Source organism: Astyanax mexicanus, chromosome 5 (genome assembly GCF_023375975.1).
Source record: "Astyanax mexicanus isolate ESR-SI-001 chromosome 5, AstMex3_surface, whole genome shotgun sequence".
NCBI lineage: Eukaryota > Metazoa > Chordata > Actinopteri > Characiformes > Acestrorhamphidae > Astyanax > Astyanax mexicanus.
Genome location: NC_064412.1, coordinates 1,095,651 through 1,110,798, shown reverse-complemented (window position 1 = coordinate 1,110,798; position 15,148 = coordinate 1,095,651). Strand labels below are relative to the sequence as shown.

At 35.0% G+C, this 15,148-nt stretch overlaps 1 protein-coding gene across 1 annotated transcript in view; it reads right to left on the bottom strand.

Moving 5' to 3' along the window:
* Positions 1-15,148, bottom strand: part of cntn3b (contactin 3b) — a 178,600-nt gene that overhangs the window by 13,543 nt on the left and 149,909 nt on the right. Inside the window, exons 18-19 of the mRNA XM_022662736.2 lie at positions 13,895-14,129; positions 11,592-11,701 (exon numbers count right to left, since the gene is read on the bottom strand). Coding sequence (XP_022518457.2) covers positions 11,592-11,701; positions 13,895-14,129 — 345 coding nt within the window. The remainder of the gene's footprint in view (positions 1-11,591; positions 11,702-13,894; positions 14,130-15,148) is intronic.

The window sequence follows — 15,148 nt, the reverse complement described above, 5'->3', positions numbered from 1 at the left end:
ATCCCTGACTGATCTTCATTTTTTAAGTATTTTTTTTCCTTTATTTAGTTGAGTAATTCAAGTTATTAACTCTTGATGAGTTCAGCACAGCTGTTAACTGAAAGCCTGAATTCCAGGAGACTCTACCTCATAAAACTGACTGAGAAAATCCAGCAGAGATGTTCAAAACTGATCATCTAAAAAAGAGGAGCTAAAATATAAAATATGTTCTGGTTTATTTTAGACTTTTTGTGATTTTATAAAGAAATATATATATTTTAAATGGCTTATATTAGTATGTTCAATGTTCTTACTGTTTATACAGATATAATAAGACATTATGAAACTTCTCTTTATCTCTTTATAAAAGTTACACACTTGTATTTATAATACTTTAGTACTTTTTAATATTTAAAATTATGTATGTTGCTCTAAGTACTGATTATACAAGCTTATAAAAGTAATGTATTATATAGGTTATATAATGCTGTCAGCCTGCATGGTCTGGACTCTGAACTACTCAACAAAGACTCCACTTCCCAGCATGCACTCTCACTGGACTTCTCTGAATCTGCTGATCATGTGACACTACATAGCTCCCACTTCCCCAGTTACTGATTGTTTACACCTGGTCTGTCTAGTATAAATACCCTTCTGTTTTCTCTGTCTCTCACTGAGTATTGAATATAGTTATCTATCTCTATTCTACAGCAGGTTTCCTTTATTTATTACCTTTATTACCCTCAATTTTGTCCTGCCTTCTTTATTGTTTTTTTCTGTTGCTGTACTATTTTTGCATTTTGACTACTTATATAAGTAGTCAAATTATATAAGTATATACTTATATAAGTAGTCAAATCTTATATAACGGGTATCTGCGAGTGTCAGTCGTGGGTCTGGCCAGCGTGACAAATGCCTTATAAATACATTTATTCTGCTTTATGAAAATATGATTTATAGGAACTGTGACCAATATTGTATTTCGTTATAAATCAATAGATATATAATATCAAGTGTTCTTAAATAGTCCTTGGGCTTCCAGTATTCAAACACTAAAATCAATATACTGTATCCTGTAAAATGTGACTGTTTTCCATTTTTTTGTCAGTAAGTATTAATATTACATTGGATTTTACAGCATCGCTACATTAATAAGGACAGTTTTAACCTGATTTCTGCAGATCTACAGGTGGCAATGACTGGCTGTTTAATTTAGGTTTATGAATAAAGTCACAAAACAGGTAATTATTGGAACATGCATCTGAGTATCTAAAATGTATATATTCAGATAAAGTCGCGTTGAATCAAAGAATCAAAGTTTTTTGAAAATCATTATTAATGAATATTTAAGTAGAAAAGAGCAAATAGACTAATGGGTTAGTATAAAAAAATCGTTTAATATAATAAGGAGAATTATTTATCTAATTAACACAAAATGTCTTCTTACTCTTTATTATAGTCTTATTCATCCATATCTTTCATACTGTAAAATAGTTTGACGGAGTTCGTTTTCTACTAGTCTTAATAAAATTCTTTTTAATACACACCATCTACTCCTCTATTTTAGAAACTTTAAATTCTATCCATTTATAATTTTAATATATTTCAAATATGTATTTTTATGTATAATATGTATTAGAATCATGGAAATATCCCAGAGCAATTCATACATTGCTTTAATACAAATGCAGAGATTCATAAATATTCAATTTGCCAGTCTTTAGATCTGCATCTTCCTAAATTTCTCTCTTGTAGAGTCAATTTTTTAAATAAGATTTAGGGGGACAAAACTGTGGAATAATTTTAACCATTTGGCAAAAAAAAAAATGTTCATCTGTAAAACTATTATAAAAGATGTTTAAAAGATCATTTGATGAATGTTTTGTGAGTTTTTTTTTCTGTTATATAGTTGGTATGAGATATTCTTTTGTTATGTTATGTCCAATATAATAGATTTTTTTTTTACATTATTAGGTAGAGGCTTAATTTAAGCACTGTATTTTTGTTTTTAGCTATTTGCAGTTTGTGTCTGTTGTTTTTTTTTTTATTTGTTCAAAAACAAAAATTCTAAATTTAAAGTTAAAGAAAAGCCCAGTCACCACTGCAAGCCTGTAGTATACAGTGTACAGTGTTTTGTGAACAGAATAAAATGGCAAATTATTGAATATACATGTGTTTTACTCAGGTTTTAAGTGCAGAGTTTCTGTAAGTGTGTAAAGTGTGTAAAGTGTGTAAAGTGTGTAAAGTGTGTAAAGTGTGTAAAGTGTGTAAAGTGTGTAAAGTGTGTGAAGTGTGTGAAGTGTGTGAAGTGTGTCCGCTGTACGACCCGTCGCTATTCGGCGACTGTGACGGCACATCCATAAACTTCCACATTCAACCCGTCACCTCAAAGCGCCGCTGCGCCGGACGCGTCCCCTGCAGCCGGCTGGCTGTTGCCATGGCGACGCCGGCCGGTTTTTGTGCGTTTTCGCCGCGGGGCCGACGGGTGACGGAGAAGAAAAGAAGAAAAGAGCGCCTGGACGAGAAAACACTCGCTTTCACTTCTTAAAAGCAGAACCTAAAGCTCTTTTATCTCTCTGCTAAGAGCTCCCGAAACTCAGGAAACAAGTGGTAGAAGACAAACGACGCCATTTCACCCAAAACTTCAAAGTCGTGAAGGAGGAATATAGAGAACTGGTTAAAACTGGAGAAAGAAAGAGAGAGAAACGGAGAACACTGGTGTAGTTTATAGTTTAGGGTTTATAGTTTATGGATGGTACCATAAGTCAGTCATTAACAGCCAGAGGAATAAGGGTATAACTGACACTGCTGATCTTTTCTCTGTACCCCACACTCTTCTCCAGTGGGTGGGAAGGATCCTTGTCTTTATTTCTTTGTTAATAACCAAAATTAAGCATCTTATATGTTAACAGCTTTACACGAATATGGATATTTTTAAGTGTGAGGTCTATCAGTTCAATTTTCTGACTGTTTCAGGCTTCTCAGACCCTCCAGCGTATTGTGAGGACAGCTGAGAGGATCATCGGAGTCTCTCTCCCCTCCATCACAGACATTTACACCACCCGCAGCATCCGCAAAGCAACCAGCATTGTGAATGACCCCACCCATCCCTCACACGAACTGTTCTCCCTCCTGCCTTCGGGAAGAAGGTACCGCAGCATCCGGTCCAGCACCACCAGATTCTGCAACAGCTTCTACCCCCAAGCCATCAGACTCCTTAACTGCAGAGACTGAACTGATGGTTTTTCTGTACATGCACACACACTCTTACCCCACTTACCCCAGAAAATGGAAAGCACTAAAAACCCTACTACCTCACTGGACTCTATTGCACACTGTGTAATAGAGTAATTACTACCTCACTGGTCTTTTTTGCACACTGTATAATTTGCACACTGTCTTGTTATTTATTATTCTTTGTCTGTATTGTGTTGTATTGTCTGTCTGCACTTTTGTACTGTTGCACTTATTGTTCTGTCTACACTGTGTTTATGTGCACCATGGTCCCTGGAGGAACGTTGTTTCGTTTCACTGTGTACTCTGTATATAGCTGAAATGACAATGACAAAAAAACACTTTGACTTTGGTGAAGAAGAAATTGATCTGTTTTTCCAATCTTTAGTTTTTAATTTAATTTAGATTATTTTAGATAATTTTTGCATCTTGTAACAAAAATCTGATGCTATAATGCAACTTGCTTTTGTTACAAGATGGAAAAATCTGAAATTTTTTCCTGAAATTCTAATTGTGAGGTGCAGAAATAAAAAAAATTATATAAAATTTTAAGAATTAAAAAAATAATAATTTTTGAATTTAGCATTAAATTGTCAGACACTTGAATTGATAAATGTTAAACTGACCTTTTTGTGTTTCTTTTAGTCTTCCGTTCACATGAAAACATGAAAAGCATTTTTGGTCAATGAAATCTGAGCTTTTTGAAATCGTCTTCCAAGGTGGAGGTTTTTGAAAACCAGCAGAGCCGTGTGGACAGGGGAAAACGGAGCTTTCTGAAAACGCTAACGTCACACAGCGAGTCTGCGAATGTCTACTTCTTGTTTACATTAGCTTAGCCTGTTCAGATTTCTCTCCTTAAAACTGTTTATTTGGTTGAGTAAAGTGCTTCTGTTTATTTACAGTAAGCTTAGATTCCTGAATTTCACCAACACTAAAGTTGGAGCATTAGCATTAGTGGTTAACTGCTAGCAGTTAGCGGCTAATGCCGTCAGACAGAGCTACACTGAGGGACCCTGAGTGTTCCGGTAAGACAGGGTGATATTAGCTAACGGTTTGTTTCATGTAGCTTGTTTTAACACTGTAAACACACAGACTACAGTCTGACATACTCACCTCTGAACAGCGAAAGAGCTAGCGCTTAGCATGGTTAGCGGGTAATGCTAATACTGTTCCAGCAGTGCTAGCTGGGGTTAAGAGCAGGATACAGGTCGATAATACTCACCTCTGAACGGGAAAATAGCGGTTAGCGACTAATGCTAATGCTGTTCCAGACTCGATGATTATAAAAACTTCACTGAAACTCCTGTATAACTCTGTACTTCAGTGGAGTGGCGTTACTGTTTCTTAATACCTGACTGATTTTGGGACGACTTTTAGGAAAATGTAAGAATTTTAATTGCTCCTTTTAGTGCCAAAAATAAGGTATTTTTTCTAGCCTGCACTGTGGATATTAAATTAATCTGTTTACTTCATCGATAAGAAATATAAACTGTACAAACCTAAGCACTCTGGGTTTAAAATAAATGAAATATAAACCATATTAATACAGAGAACAAAGCCACATTGTCTTTGATTTTACTTGTAAAAAGTGAGTCACGTTACCCCTTATTTTAACAGGGGAATTCGCTGCAGATTAAAACATTCTGTCTCTTCTACGAGTGAATCTCAGCCAAAACTTGGCACAAAGAAATGAGTCATAAAACCTGAATATATTTATTATTTTTCTGCATTCAGTCTGTAGAAAGTCTGTAGAGGAAACTCAAAAAGACGACTGGCTTTGTCTCCGATAAGCACAATAATTTTATAATCAAAAACAAAAGCAGATTCCAGCAGAACGTCTGCAGCTTTCCTCCACTGACTGATATGATTGTCAGCTGAGCGCTGTTCAATATCTAAAACTCAGCTCGCTCTGTAGAGAATAATACTAACATTCAGATAAAAGAATTAAACTTCTCAGGATTGATGGTGATTGTAATGATTCAAATAATAACACCAGTCACTGCACTGATAAAATATATATATTTTTTAATTGCAATTTTTTTTTATTTGAAAACCAGACAATTGTGGATCATGAAGTTTTGACACATATTCAGTTGATGATAATGTTTATAATCTTTATAAAAAATATGGGTACAAAAAAGAACTTTCACTGAAAGGTACTTTTTTGTACCTCAATATTAGGTACAGCCCCAGAGACAAGCTTTAAACTCTTTTAATTACAAATCTGTACTTATTTTACTTAGTGTGTAATGAAAGATGTTATGGGTCAAAACTGTACCAATCTAACAATAACCAGTTAACAGCCTGATTTTACACGTCTATGTCTCGAAGATTTCTATTCAAGTATTACATAAAAAGGTTTCGTGTTTTAAACATTAATTAAGGATTAAAAATCCTAAATGTAACTGTACAACATATATATATATATATATATATATATATATATATATATATATATATATAAATGTATGCAAAATCTGCAACTGTCATAAAATTGGCACTTCATTTTTAAAATTAATATTTTCTTGAACACAAATCAAACATTTCATGTCCTCAAAGTCTCCAGAATGTAAATCATTTATTTTACTGCAGAGAAAAAGGGGTTTTGTATCACCTATACCTGTTGCCTGTATACAGGTCAAGGTCTGTTAAGGGGTTAACTAAGAAAAATTTAGCCCATTCATAGCAGCAACACCAAACCTAAAAAACAACAGCCAAATAGTCCAAATTATTTTTAGCGACCTTAGTTTTTAATTAACCCTCTTATTATGTTTGGGGTCAACATAATAAGATTTAGTGCCTTTACATAAGCAGTTAATTTTTATTTTATTTACTTAATATTTGGTGACTTTTCCTTATTTATTGGGGACAACTGAGTAAACATAAAATTAATGAGAGGGTGTGTTTTCTGTGTCCTGTACACATTTTGTATACATCTGTGTTGTTTGGGGTCTGTTTTAGCTGTTTAAAACACATAACACATATCTGGATTTTACACGCATTTGTGTGAAATAATGAAGGCCACTTTGACATGTAATTTTATAATCTTTAAAAAACTTTAGAGCCCTAAAATAGCATAATTATATCTGTATTAGTGAAGATAATTCTCATGAGAACTTATTTATTATTTCTCATTCAGTGGAGGAATATATATATATATATTGTTCCTACAAATATATTGATAGTTTACACAACATGCATGGTGATGCAGAGATATAAAAGGTTTATACAAATCAATTTTGATCCAAACATAATAGATGTTACTATTGTTTAGAGCATAAACTATTTTAAATTCTAAAGGTTCTATATTACTAAATGTTGTACTTAGAAATAATAAAAAGACATTAAAATACCAATAAGATCTCTACTTTTAATTTTAGTTAAATCAATGAGATTTTATGGTGATGTGCAGATTTTTTAAACTGGCTATTTAAGTAGTCAACAAACACATATAGCATGTGACATAAACTTGGGTAAAAATCTTAATATTATATATTAATTTTCTGTAATTTAAAACAGCTGGGGTCAAACTAACCCCAAACATAAAAGATGTTAGTAAATTTGAATGTAATAGGAGGGTTAAAAGTTTAAACTGGTTTAAATTTGATTAAAAAATAAAGTAAAAGTAAAATAAAAACACTTTTAGAATGAGGTGAGTATAAAAAAATATTGATTTAAGACTTGTTTTCTCTCTCATTCTTTCAGTCTCTCCCTCTATCTCTTGTTCTTTTTCTAACTCTCTCTCACTTTTTCTCTCTTTCTGTCTTTCACTTTCTCTCTCTGTCTCTCTCTCTCTTTCTCTCTCTCTCCTTCTCTATTTCACTCTTGCTTGTTTTCTCTCTCTCATTTTCTCTGTCTCGTTTTCTCACTGTCTCATTTTCTCTTTTTCCCTCGCTCTCTCATTCTCTCTCTCTTTCGTTCTCACTATTTCATTCTTTCTCTCTGTGGTTCTCTCTATCTTGCTCTCCCTCTTGTTCTCTCTCTCTATCACTCTGTCTATTTCTCACATTCTCCTCTATCTCTCTTGTTCTCTCTCATTCTCTATCATTCTTTTTCTATCTCTCTCCTTCTCTCTCTTTCATTCTCCCTCTTTCATTCTCACTATGTAATTCTTTATTTACGTCTATCTTGCTCTCTCTTTTTCTCTCTTTTGCACTCTTGTTCTCTCTCCGTCTCTGTATGTGGTGGAGTAATACATGGAGAGCTTTGGTTACAGTGCATTACCGGCTGATAACGGTACTTATAGAATGCCTCTCAGCCAATCACATTGCAGGGTCGGAACTAACTGTGGTATTGCTATAAAGTTATAGCATGAACCTTAAGTGTATTATTGCTTAAATATTGTAAAAAATTGGCGATATACAGTATATTTTTTGATAACATTGGAAAACTCTTCTATAAATTTGTTTAGCAGCATCATAGTATCCTTTATTTTTGTTATTTTAATCATGATGGTATTTTAGTTGTGTATATTTTTCAGTGAGTGCTGTAGCTTCAGTTTCTGGCTCAGTAAAAAATGATTGATTCTCTTTATTTTGAGAAAATGCTTCTTATAAACAGCAGTGCATTAACAGCAGGATTTTTGCTAATGCCAATTAATCTGCAGAACCTTAAAATCCCCAGCTGGTAGTTAGCGTTTGATAGGTGGGGACCTTGCTAGCGGGTGGTACTGATTAAACCCAGAGAAAAATGGGTTAGAACTGGGTCTGAGAGAACACACAGGCAGAACGGGGGAATTTTAAGGGGGATTTTATGTTAAAACCAACTTTTTGTGTGCTTCTTTATTTTAATTTAAGTCTAGACTGCCCCTATAAACACCCTAAACATAGAAAATCCATCCATTCATTTTCTAAAAAAGGGTAAATTATCGTGAGGTCTAAGTAAGGAAACCTGCACAGAACCAACCTGGCTCCACCCCTCATCCATCAGCCCCCACTAGAGCCCCGCCCACTAGAAAAGTTGAAAAAATGTTTCCATTGCGTTCTGCTGGTTGAGAACCTCGGACAGTACACAGCAGGATTAGCCAGCAGACTTCTTCTGAGGGAGGGATCTATACCTACTACTGTCCGTTGCAAGTCTATAGCTTCTACTGCAATTAAGCATGAACTAGCATGTTCATGTTGTGCCATTTAGCACAAGCTAACACTAACGCAAGGACTCTCTCGTTATCTCTCTCTCTGTCTCATTCTTCCTCTCGCTCATTCCCTCTATCCTGCTCTCTCTCGTTCTCTCTTTTTAATGCTTACTATCACATTCTTTCTACACTCTCTATCTCTTTCTTTCTCTCTTGCTCTCATTCTCACTCTCTCTCTCATTCTCTCTTTCTTGCTATCTCTTGTTTTCTCACTTTTATTCTTTATATCTCGTTCCCTCCATCTCGTTCGTTCGTTCTCTCTCACTCTCACTCTTTCACATTCTTTCACCTTCTCTCTTTAAAGACTTCTCTCTCATTTTCTCTCTTTCTCTCAAAGACTTGTTTTCTCTCTCTCATTCTTACTCTATCTATCTCCTGCTTTCTCTCTCCTTCTCTCTATCTCCCTATTTCTCTGTCTCTCTATTTCTCTCTCTCGTTATCTCTTGTTCTCTTGCTCTTGTAGTCTCTCCATCTTGTTCGTTCTTTCTCTTACTCACCCATTCGTTCTTGTTCTCTCATTCTCTCTCTATCTCTCTTGTTCACTCCCTCTCATTCTCTATCATTTTTTTCTATCTTTCTTTTTCTCACTCTCTCTATCCCATTTTTTCTCTTTGATTCTCTCTATCTTGCCATGTCTCATTCTTTCTCTTCCATTTTCTCTCTCATTCTGTCTCTCTCTCTCTCTCTCTCTCTCGTTCTCTCTATATTGCTCTCTCTCTCCTTTTCTCTAAAGACTTCTCTCTCTTTCATTTTCTCTATCTTGCTATCTCTCGTTCTCTCTCATTCTATGTCTCTCTCTCTCATTTTTCTCATTATCTCTCTATCTTTCTTGTTCTCTCCCTCTCATTCTCTATCATTCTTTTTCTATCTCATTCTTTCTGTCTCACACTCTGTCTTGCTATGTGTCGCTCTTTCTCTTTCATTTTCTCTCACTCTCGTTCTCACTATCTCGTTCTTACTCCTCTCTTATCTCCCTCTGTCTACTCTCTATATATTGTTCTCTCTCTTTCTCTGTCACATTTCCTCTCGCTTTTGCTTTTGTTCTCCCTCTTTTTCTCTCTTACATTCTCTCTTGCTCTTGCTTTCGTGTTCTCTCTCTCTTTTTCTCTCTCTTGTTATTTCTCACTTTTTCTCTCTCACATTATTTTCTTTTCTCTTTCGTTCTCTCCCTCACATCCTCGCGTTTGCTCTCTTTGTCTCGTTCCTTTTTCTGTCCCATTCTGTTTCTCTTAAGCACTCTCTCTATCTCTCTTTCTCTCTCACTGTTTGTCTCTCTCTCTTGTTCTCTCTCTCTCTCTCTCTCTCTCTCTCTCTCTCTCTCTCTCTCTCTCTCTATCATACACACACAGTTGTATTGCAGTAAATATTATATGTTTATCCAGGTAAAACAAAATAAACAATCATTTTTGTCCCTCTTCCAAAAATACAGGTGTAATATTTTGAGTACAGGTGTGATATTTTGAGTACAGGTGTGATATTTTGAGTACAGGTGAGATATTTTGAGTACAGGTGTGATATTTTGAGAACAGGTGTGATATTTTGAGTACAGGTGTGATATTTTGAGAACAGGTGTGATATTTTGAGTACAGGTGTGATATTTTGAGTACAGGTGTGATATTTTGAGTACAGGTGTGATATTTTGAGTACAGGTGTGACATTTTGAGTACAGGTGAGATATTTTGAGTACAGGTGAGATATTTTGAGTACAGGTGTGATATTTTGAGTACAGGTGTGACATTTTGAGTACAGGTGTGATATTTTAAATACAGGTGTGATATTCTGAGTACAGGTGTGATATTTTGAGTACAGGTGTGATATTTTAAATACAGGTGTGATATTCTGAGTACAGGTGTGATATTTTGAGTACAGGTGTGATATTTTGAGTACAGGTGTGACATTTTGAGTACAGGTGTGACATTTTGAGTACAGGTGTGATATTTTGAGTACAGGTGTGATATTTTGAGTACAGGTGTGACATTTTGAGTACAGGTGTGACATTTTGAGTACAGATGTGATATTTTGAGTACAGGTATGATATTTTGAGTACAGGTGTGACATTTTGAGTACAGGTGTGATATTTTAAATACAGGTGAGATATTTTGAGTACAGGTGTGATATTTTGAGTACAGGTGTGATATTTTGAGTACAGGTGTGATATTTTGAGTACAGGTGTGATATTTTAAATACAGGTGTGATATTCTGAGTACAGGTGTGATATTTTGAGTACAGGTGTGATATTTTGAGTACAGGTGTGACATTTTGAGTACAGGTGTGACATTTTGAGTACAGATGTGATATTTTGAGTACAGGTGTGATATTTTGAGTACAGGTGTGACATTTTGAGTACAGATGTGATATTTTGAGTACAGGTATGATATTTTGAGTACAGGTGTGACATTTTGAGTACAGGTGTGATATTTTAAATACAGGTGTGATATTTTGAGTACAGGTGTGACATTTTGAGTACAGGTGTGATATTTTAAATACAGGTGAGATATTTTGAGTACAGGTGTGATATTTTGAGTACAGGTGTGATATTTTAAATACAGGTGAGATATTTTGAGTACAGGTGTGATATTTTGAGTACAGGTGTGATATTTTGAGAACAGGTGTGATATTTTGAGTACAGGTGTGATATTTTGAGTACAGGTGTGATATTTTGAGTACAGGTGTGATATTTTGAGAACAGGTGTGATATTTTGAGTACAGGTGAGATATTTTGAGTACAGGTGTGATATTTTGAGTACAGGTGTGATATTTTAAATACAGGTGTGATATTTTGAGAACAGGTGTGATATTTTGAGTACAGGTGTGATATTTTGAGAACAGGTGTGATATTTTGAGTACAGGTGTGATATTTTGAGTACATGTGTGATATTTTGAGTACAGGTGTGATATTTTGAGAACAGGTGTGATATTTTGAGTACAGGTGTGATATTTTGAGTACATGTGTGATATTTTGAGTACAGATGTGATATTTTGAGTACAGGTGTGATATTTTGAGTACAGATGTGATATTTTGAGTACAGGTGTGATATTTTGAGTACAGGTGTGATATTTTAAATACAGGTGTGATATTTTGAGTACAGGTGTGATATTTTAAATACAGGTGTGATATTTTGAGTACAGGTGTGATATTTTGAGTACAGGTGTGATATTTTAAATACAGGTGTGATATTTTGAGTACAGGTGTGATATTTTAAATACAGGTGTGATATTTTGAGTACAGGAGTGATATTTTTACCTCGTAGCCGAGCACTCTCTCAGGACTGGACTGAACCGGCTCCCAGGTCACCTGGATGTCGGAGGCGGTGAGGCTCCGGGCCGTCAGTCTCTCCGGAGCGAAGCTCGGCACTGTGGAGAAAGAGAAGAGATCTGAGACTCTGTTTATTCAGGAGATTCAGACGCATGACCTGGATTCAGACCTGAGAATTAGACCCCTGTCCTCACCTGAGACCCCCCCCCCACACACACACACACACTTCATCTGCTGGATAAATTCAATTAACACTGCGACTCTCGAGACGCCTGTAAGAGTCAGTCTGGATCTGCAGTAAATCTATCAGAGTAATAACTAATATCTGCCTGACATTCACAGTCCATATGTATGCATGTGTGTGTGTGTAGTGTAGTGTAGTGTGTTTATAATTGTGTGTGTATGTGTGTGTGTGTGTGTAGTGTAGTGTGTGTGTTTATAATTGTGTGTGCATGTGTGTAGGTGTTTTGTGTATGCATGTGTGTGTGTGTGTGTGTGTGTGTGTGTGTTGATGCTGTCCGGATAAACTTATTATTAACCTCATTATTATTCAAGGTCATGCTTCAGTGTGAGTGAAAAGAGTGTGTGTGTGTGTGTGTGTGTGTGCATGTGTGTGCGAGCATGTGTGTATGTGATAACATTATAAGAACGTTTGGCAATGTTTGAAAAGGTTACAGGACATTAACTGCAATGCACTAAAAAACTGTTAGCTGGGAGAAAAGGTTATAAGAATGTTTTGAAAGAAACAGAAAGAACATTCCAGGAACGTTCTGAAAATGTGTTCTGAATTATTTGAGTTATTTGAGTGTTTTCCAGCTAGACAAATACCAACATTATGGAAACGTTAAAAGTAAAATTCCACTAAAAATTTAAACATCGACTAAATTATAATAACATCCAGAAACCTTGACAGATTTAACATTTTAAGAAGGTTAATTGTAACATTCAAAAGAACATTTAAAAAAAAAAGTTTCCAGGAAGGTTACAGGAATAATGTTCTAGAAATGTTTTGAAGACATAATAATGTTTTGCATCACAACGTTATTACAATGTTTAAAAATGTTAAATAAAAACATTATAGAAAAAAAAATCTAAATCTTTATAAGAAATGTGTTCGGAATAATGGTCATTAAAATGTTTCTCAAACAGACAAAAACTAACATTATGGAAATGTTACAAAAAAAAAAAAAAAATCCAGGAGGATTACAGAATTAATGTTCCAGGAATGTTGTAAAAACATGTGACTTAATAATGTAATAATGCATCACAATGTTCCCAGCAGGACAAATACTAACATTATGGAAATGTTAAAATTTTTTTTTTTCCAGGAAGATTACAGAATTAATATTCCAGGAATGTTGTGAAAACGTGTGACGTGATAATGGTTTGCATCACAACGTTCCCAGCTAGACAAAAACTAACATTACGGAAACGTTAAAAGTAACATTTCCACTAGAAATTAAAACACTGACACAAGCGATGTTGCAGCAACGTTACCGTAACCTTAAAAACATTAAAACAGTGAAACAATAAAGCATTTCAAGAACAACTAGAAACTGGAAATGTTGAAAGTAACATTCCCAAAACTAAAAACTAAAACATTGACACAAGTCTTAAATAAGTTTAAAAGTTAAATAAAAACATCCAGAAATCTTGAAGATTGACAGTTTTAAGAATGTTAATTGTAACGTTCAGTAAATGTTTCTGTGTGTGTGTGTGTGTATATATGTGTGTGTATATGTGTGTATGTGTGTGTGTGTGTGTGTGTGTCTGTGTGTATATACATGTATATATGTGTGTGTGTGCATATATGTATATACACACACACATATACATGTGTATGTGTGTGTGTATATGTGTGTGTATATATGTGTATATATGTGTGTATGTGTATATATGTGTATATGTGTATGTGTATGTGTGTGTGTGTGTGTTTGTGTGTATATATGTATATATGTGTATATATGTGTGTGTATATGTGTGTATGTGTGTATATGTGTGTATATGTGTGTATGTGTATATATGTGTGTATATGTGTGTATGTGTGTATATATGTGTATATGTGTATGTGTATGTGTGTGTGTGTGTTTGTGTGTATATATGTATATATGTGTATATATGTGTGTATGTGTGTATATGTGTGTATATGTGTGTATGTGTGTATATATGTGTATATGTGTATGTGTATGTGTGTGTGTGTGTGTGTTTGTGTGTATATATGTGTGTGTGTGTGTGTGTGTGTTTGTGTGTATATGTGTGTGTATATGTGTGTGTGTGTGTGTGATTCTGACCTTCCTCAGCGGAGTAGACGGTGGCGATGGAGCTGAAGGGTCCCTCTCCTCGCTTGTTAAAAGCTCCCACTTTAACGTCGTAAGGAGAGAACGGCGGCAGCGAGTCGTTACGGTAAACGTACCGCGCCACGCTGGGAGCCGAAATCACCGCCCGCGTCCAGGTGACCATTCCCATTGGCCGGAAGGCGATGATGTAACCAAAGCTCTCTCCGTTCTGCAGCTCCTCGGGGACGGGCTGAGAGCGGAACAGAAAACTATAGTGATATTAAAACACATCGAGACCAGTACATCTCTCACCCCACACACTGATCACCAATCAGATAGAAACATATATAACATATATACAGATCTGAAAAAATATATATCACTTAAAATGATGAGTTTCTTTGATTTTACCAAATTGAAAACCTCTGGAATATAATCAAGAGGAAGATGGATGATCACAAACCATCAAACCACCAAACTGAACTGCTTGAATTTTTGCACCAGGAGTAAAGCAGCATAAAGTTATCCAAAAGCAGTGTGTAAGACTGGTGGAGGAGAACATGATGCCAAGATGCATGAAAAAAAAAAACTGTGATTAAAAACCAACCAGGATTATTCCACCAAATATTGATTATTTCTGAACTCTTAAAACTTTATGAATATGAACTTGTTTTCTTTGCATTATTTGAGGTCTGAAAGCTCTAGCCATAGTTTATAGAATAAAACAAAAATGTTTATTTTACTCAAATATAAATATATAAATAGCAAAATCAGATAAACTGATTCAGAAACTGAAGTGATCTTTTCATTTGTTTTTCCAGAGATGTATGTGTTATTTAAAATTTCAGTGTCACAATTAATAACTACAATGTACAATGAGCCGTTAGTTTTATTTTCCAATACAAACATCATTAAAAATAAAGATGCTCCTTTTTGATCCATTAAGAAATGTTTCTATGAGATCCTGTATGTGAGTATCTTTGTTTAATTGTCTGAAGGACCTTCATTTGTACTCTTCACTTTCACACATCCCACATGCTTCTGCTTGGAGCCAAGAGTGGATTTTCTATGGCGTCGCTCCCAGAAACATTCAAAACACCTTCTTTAGAGTTTGAATGACTTTAGTATTAACCCTTTGAACCCTTTTGCTGTGTTTTTTCTCTGTTTTTGTTTTCAGTTCCTCTTTCAGGTGTTATAACACAGTAATTATATCAGACAGACACATGCCCTGATCTCTTTTACTCCAGAAGACATACGGCTGCTCAAAAA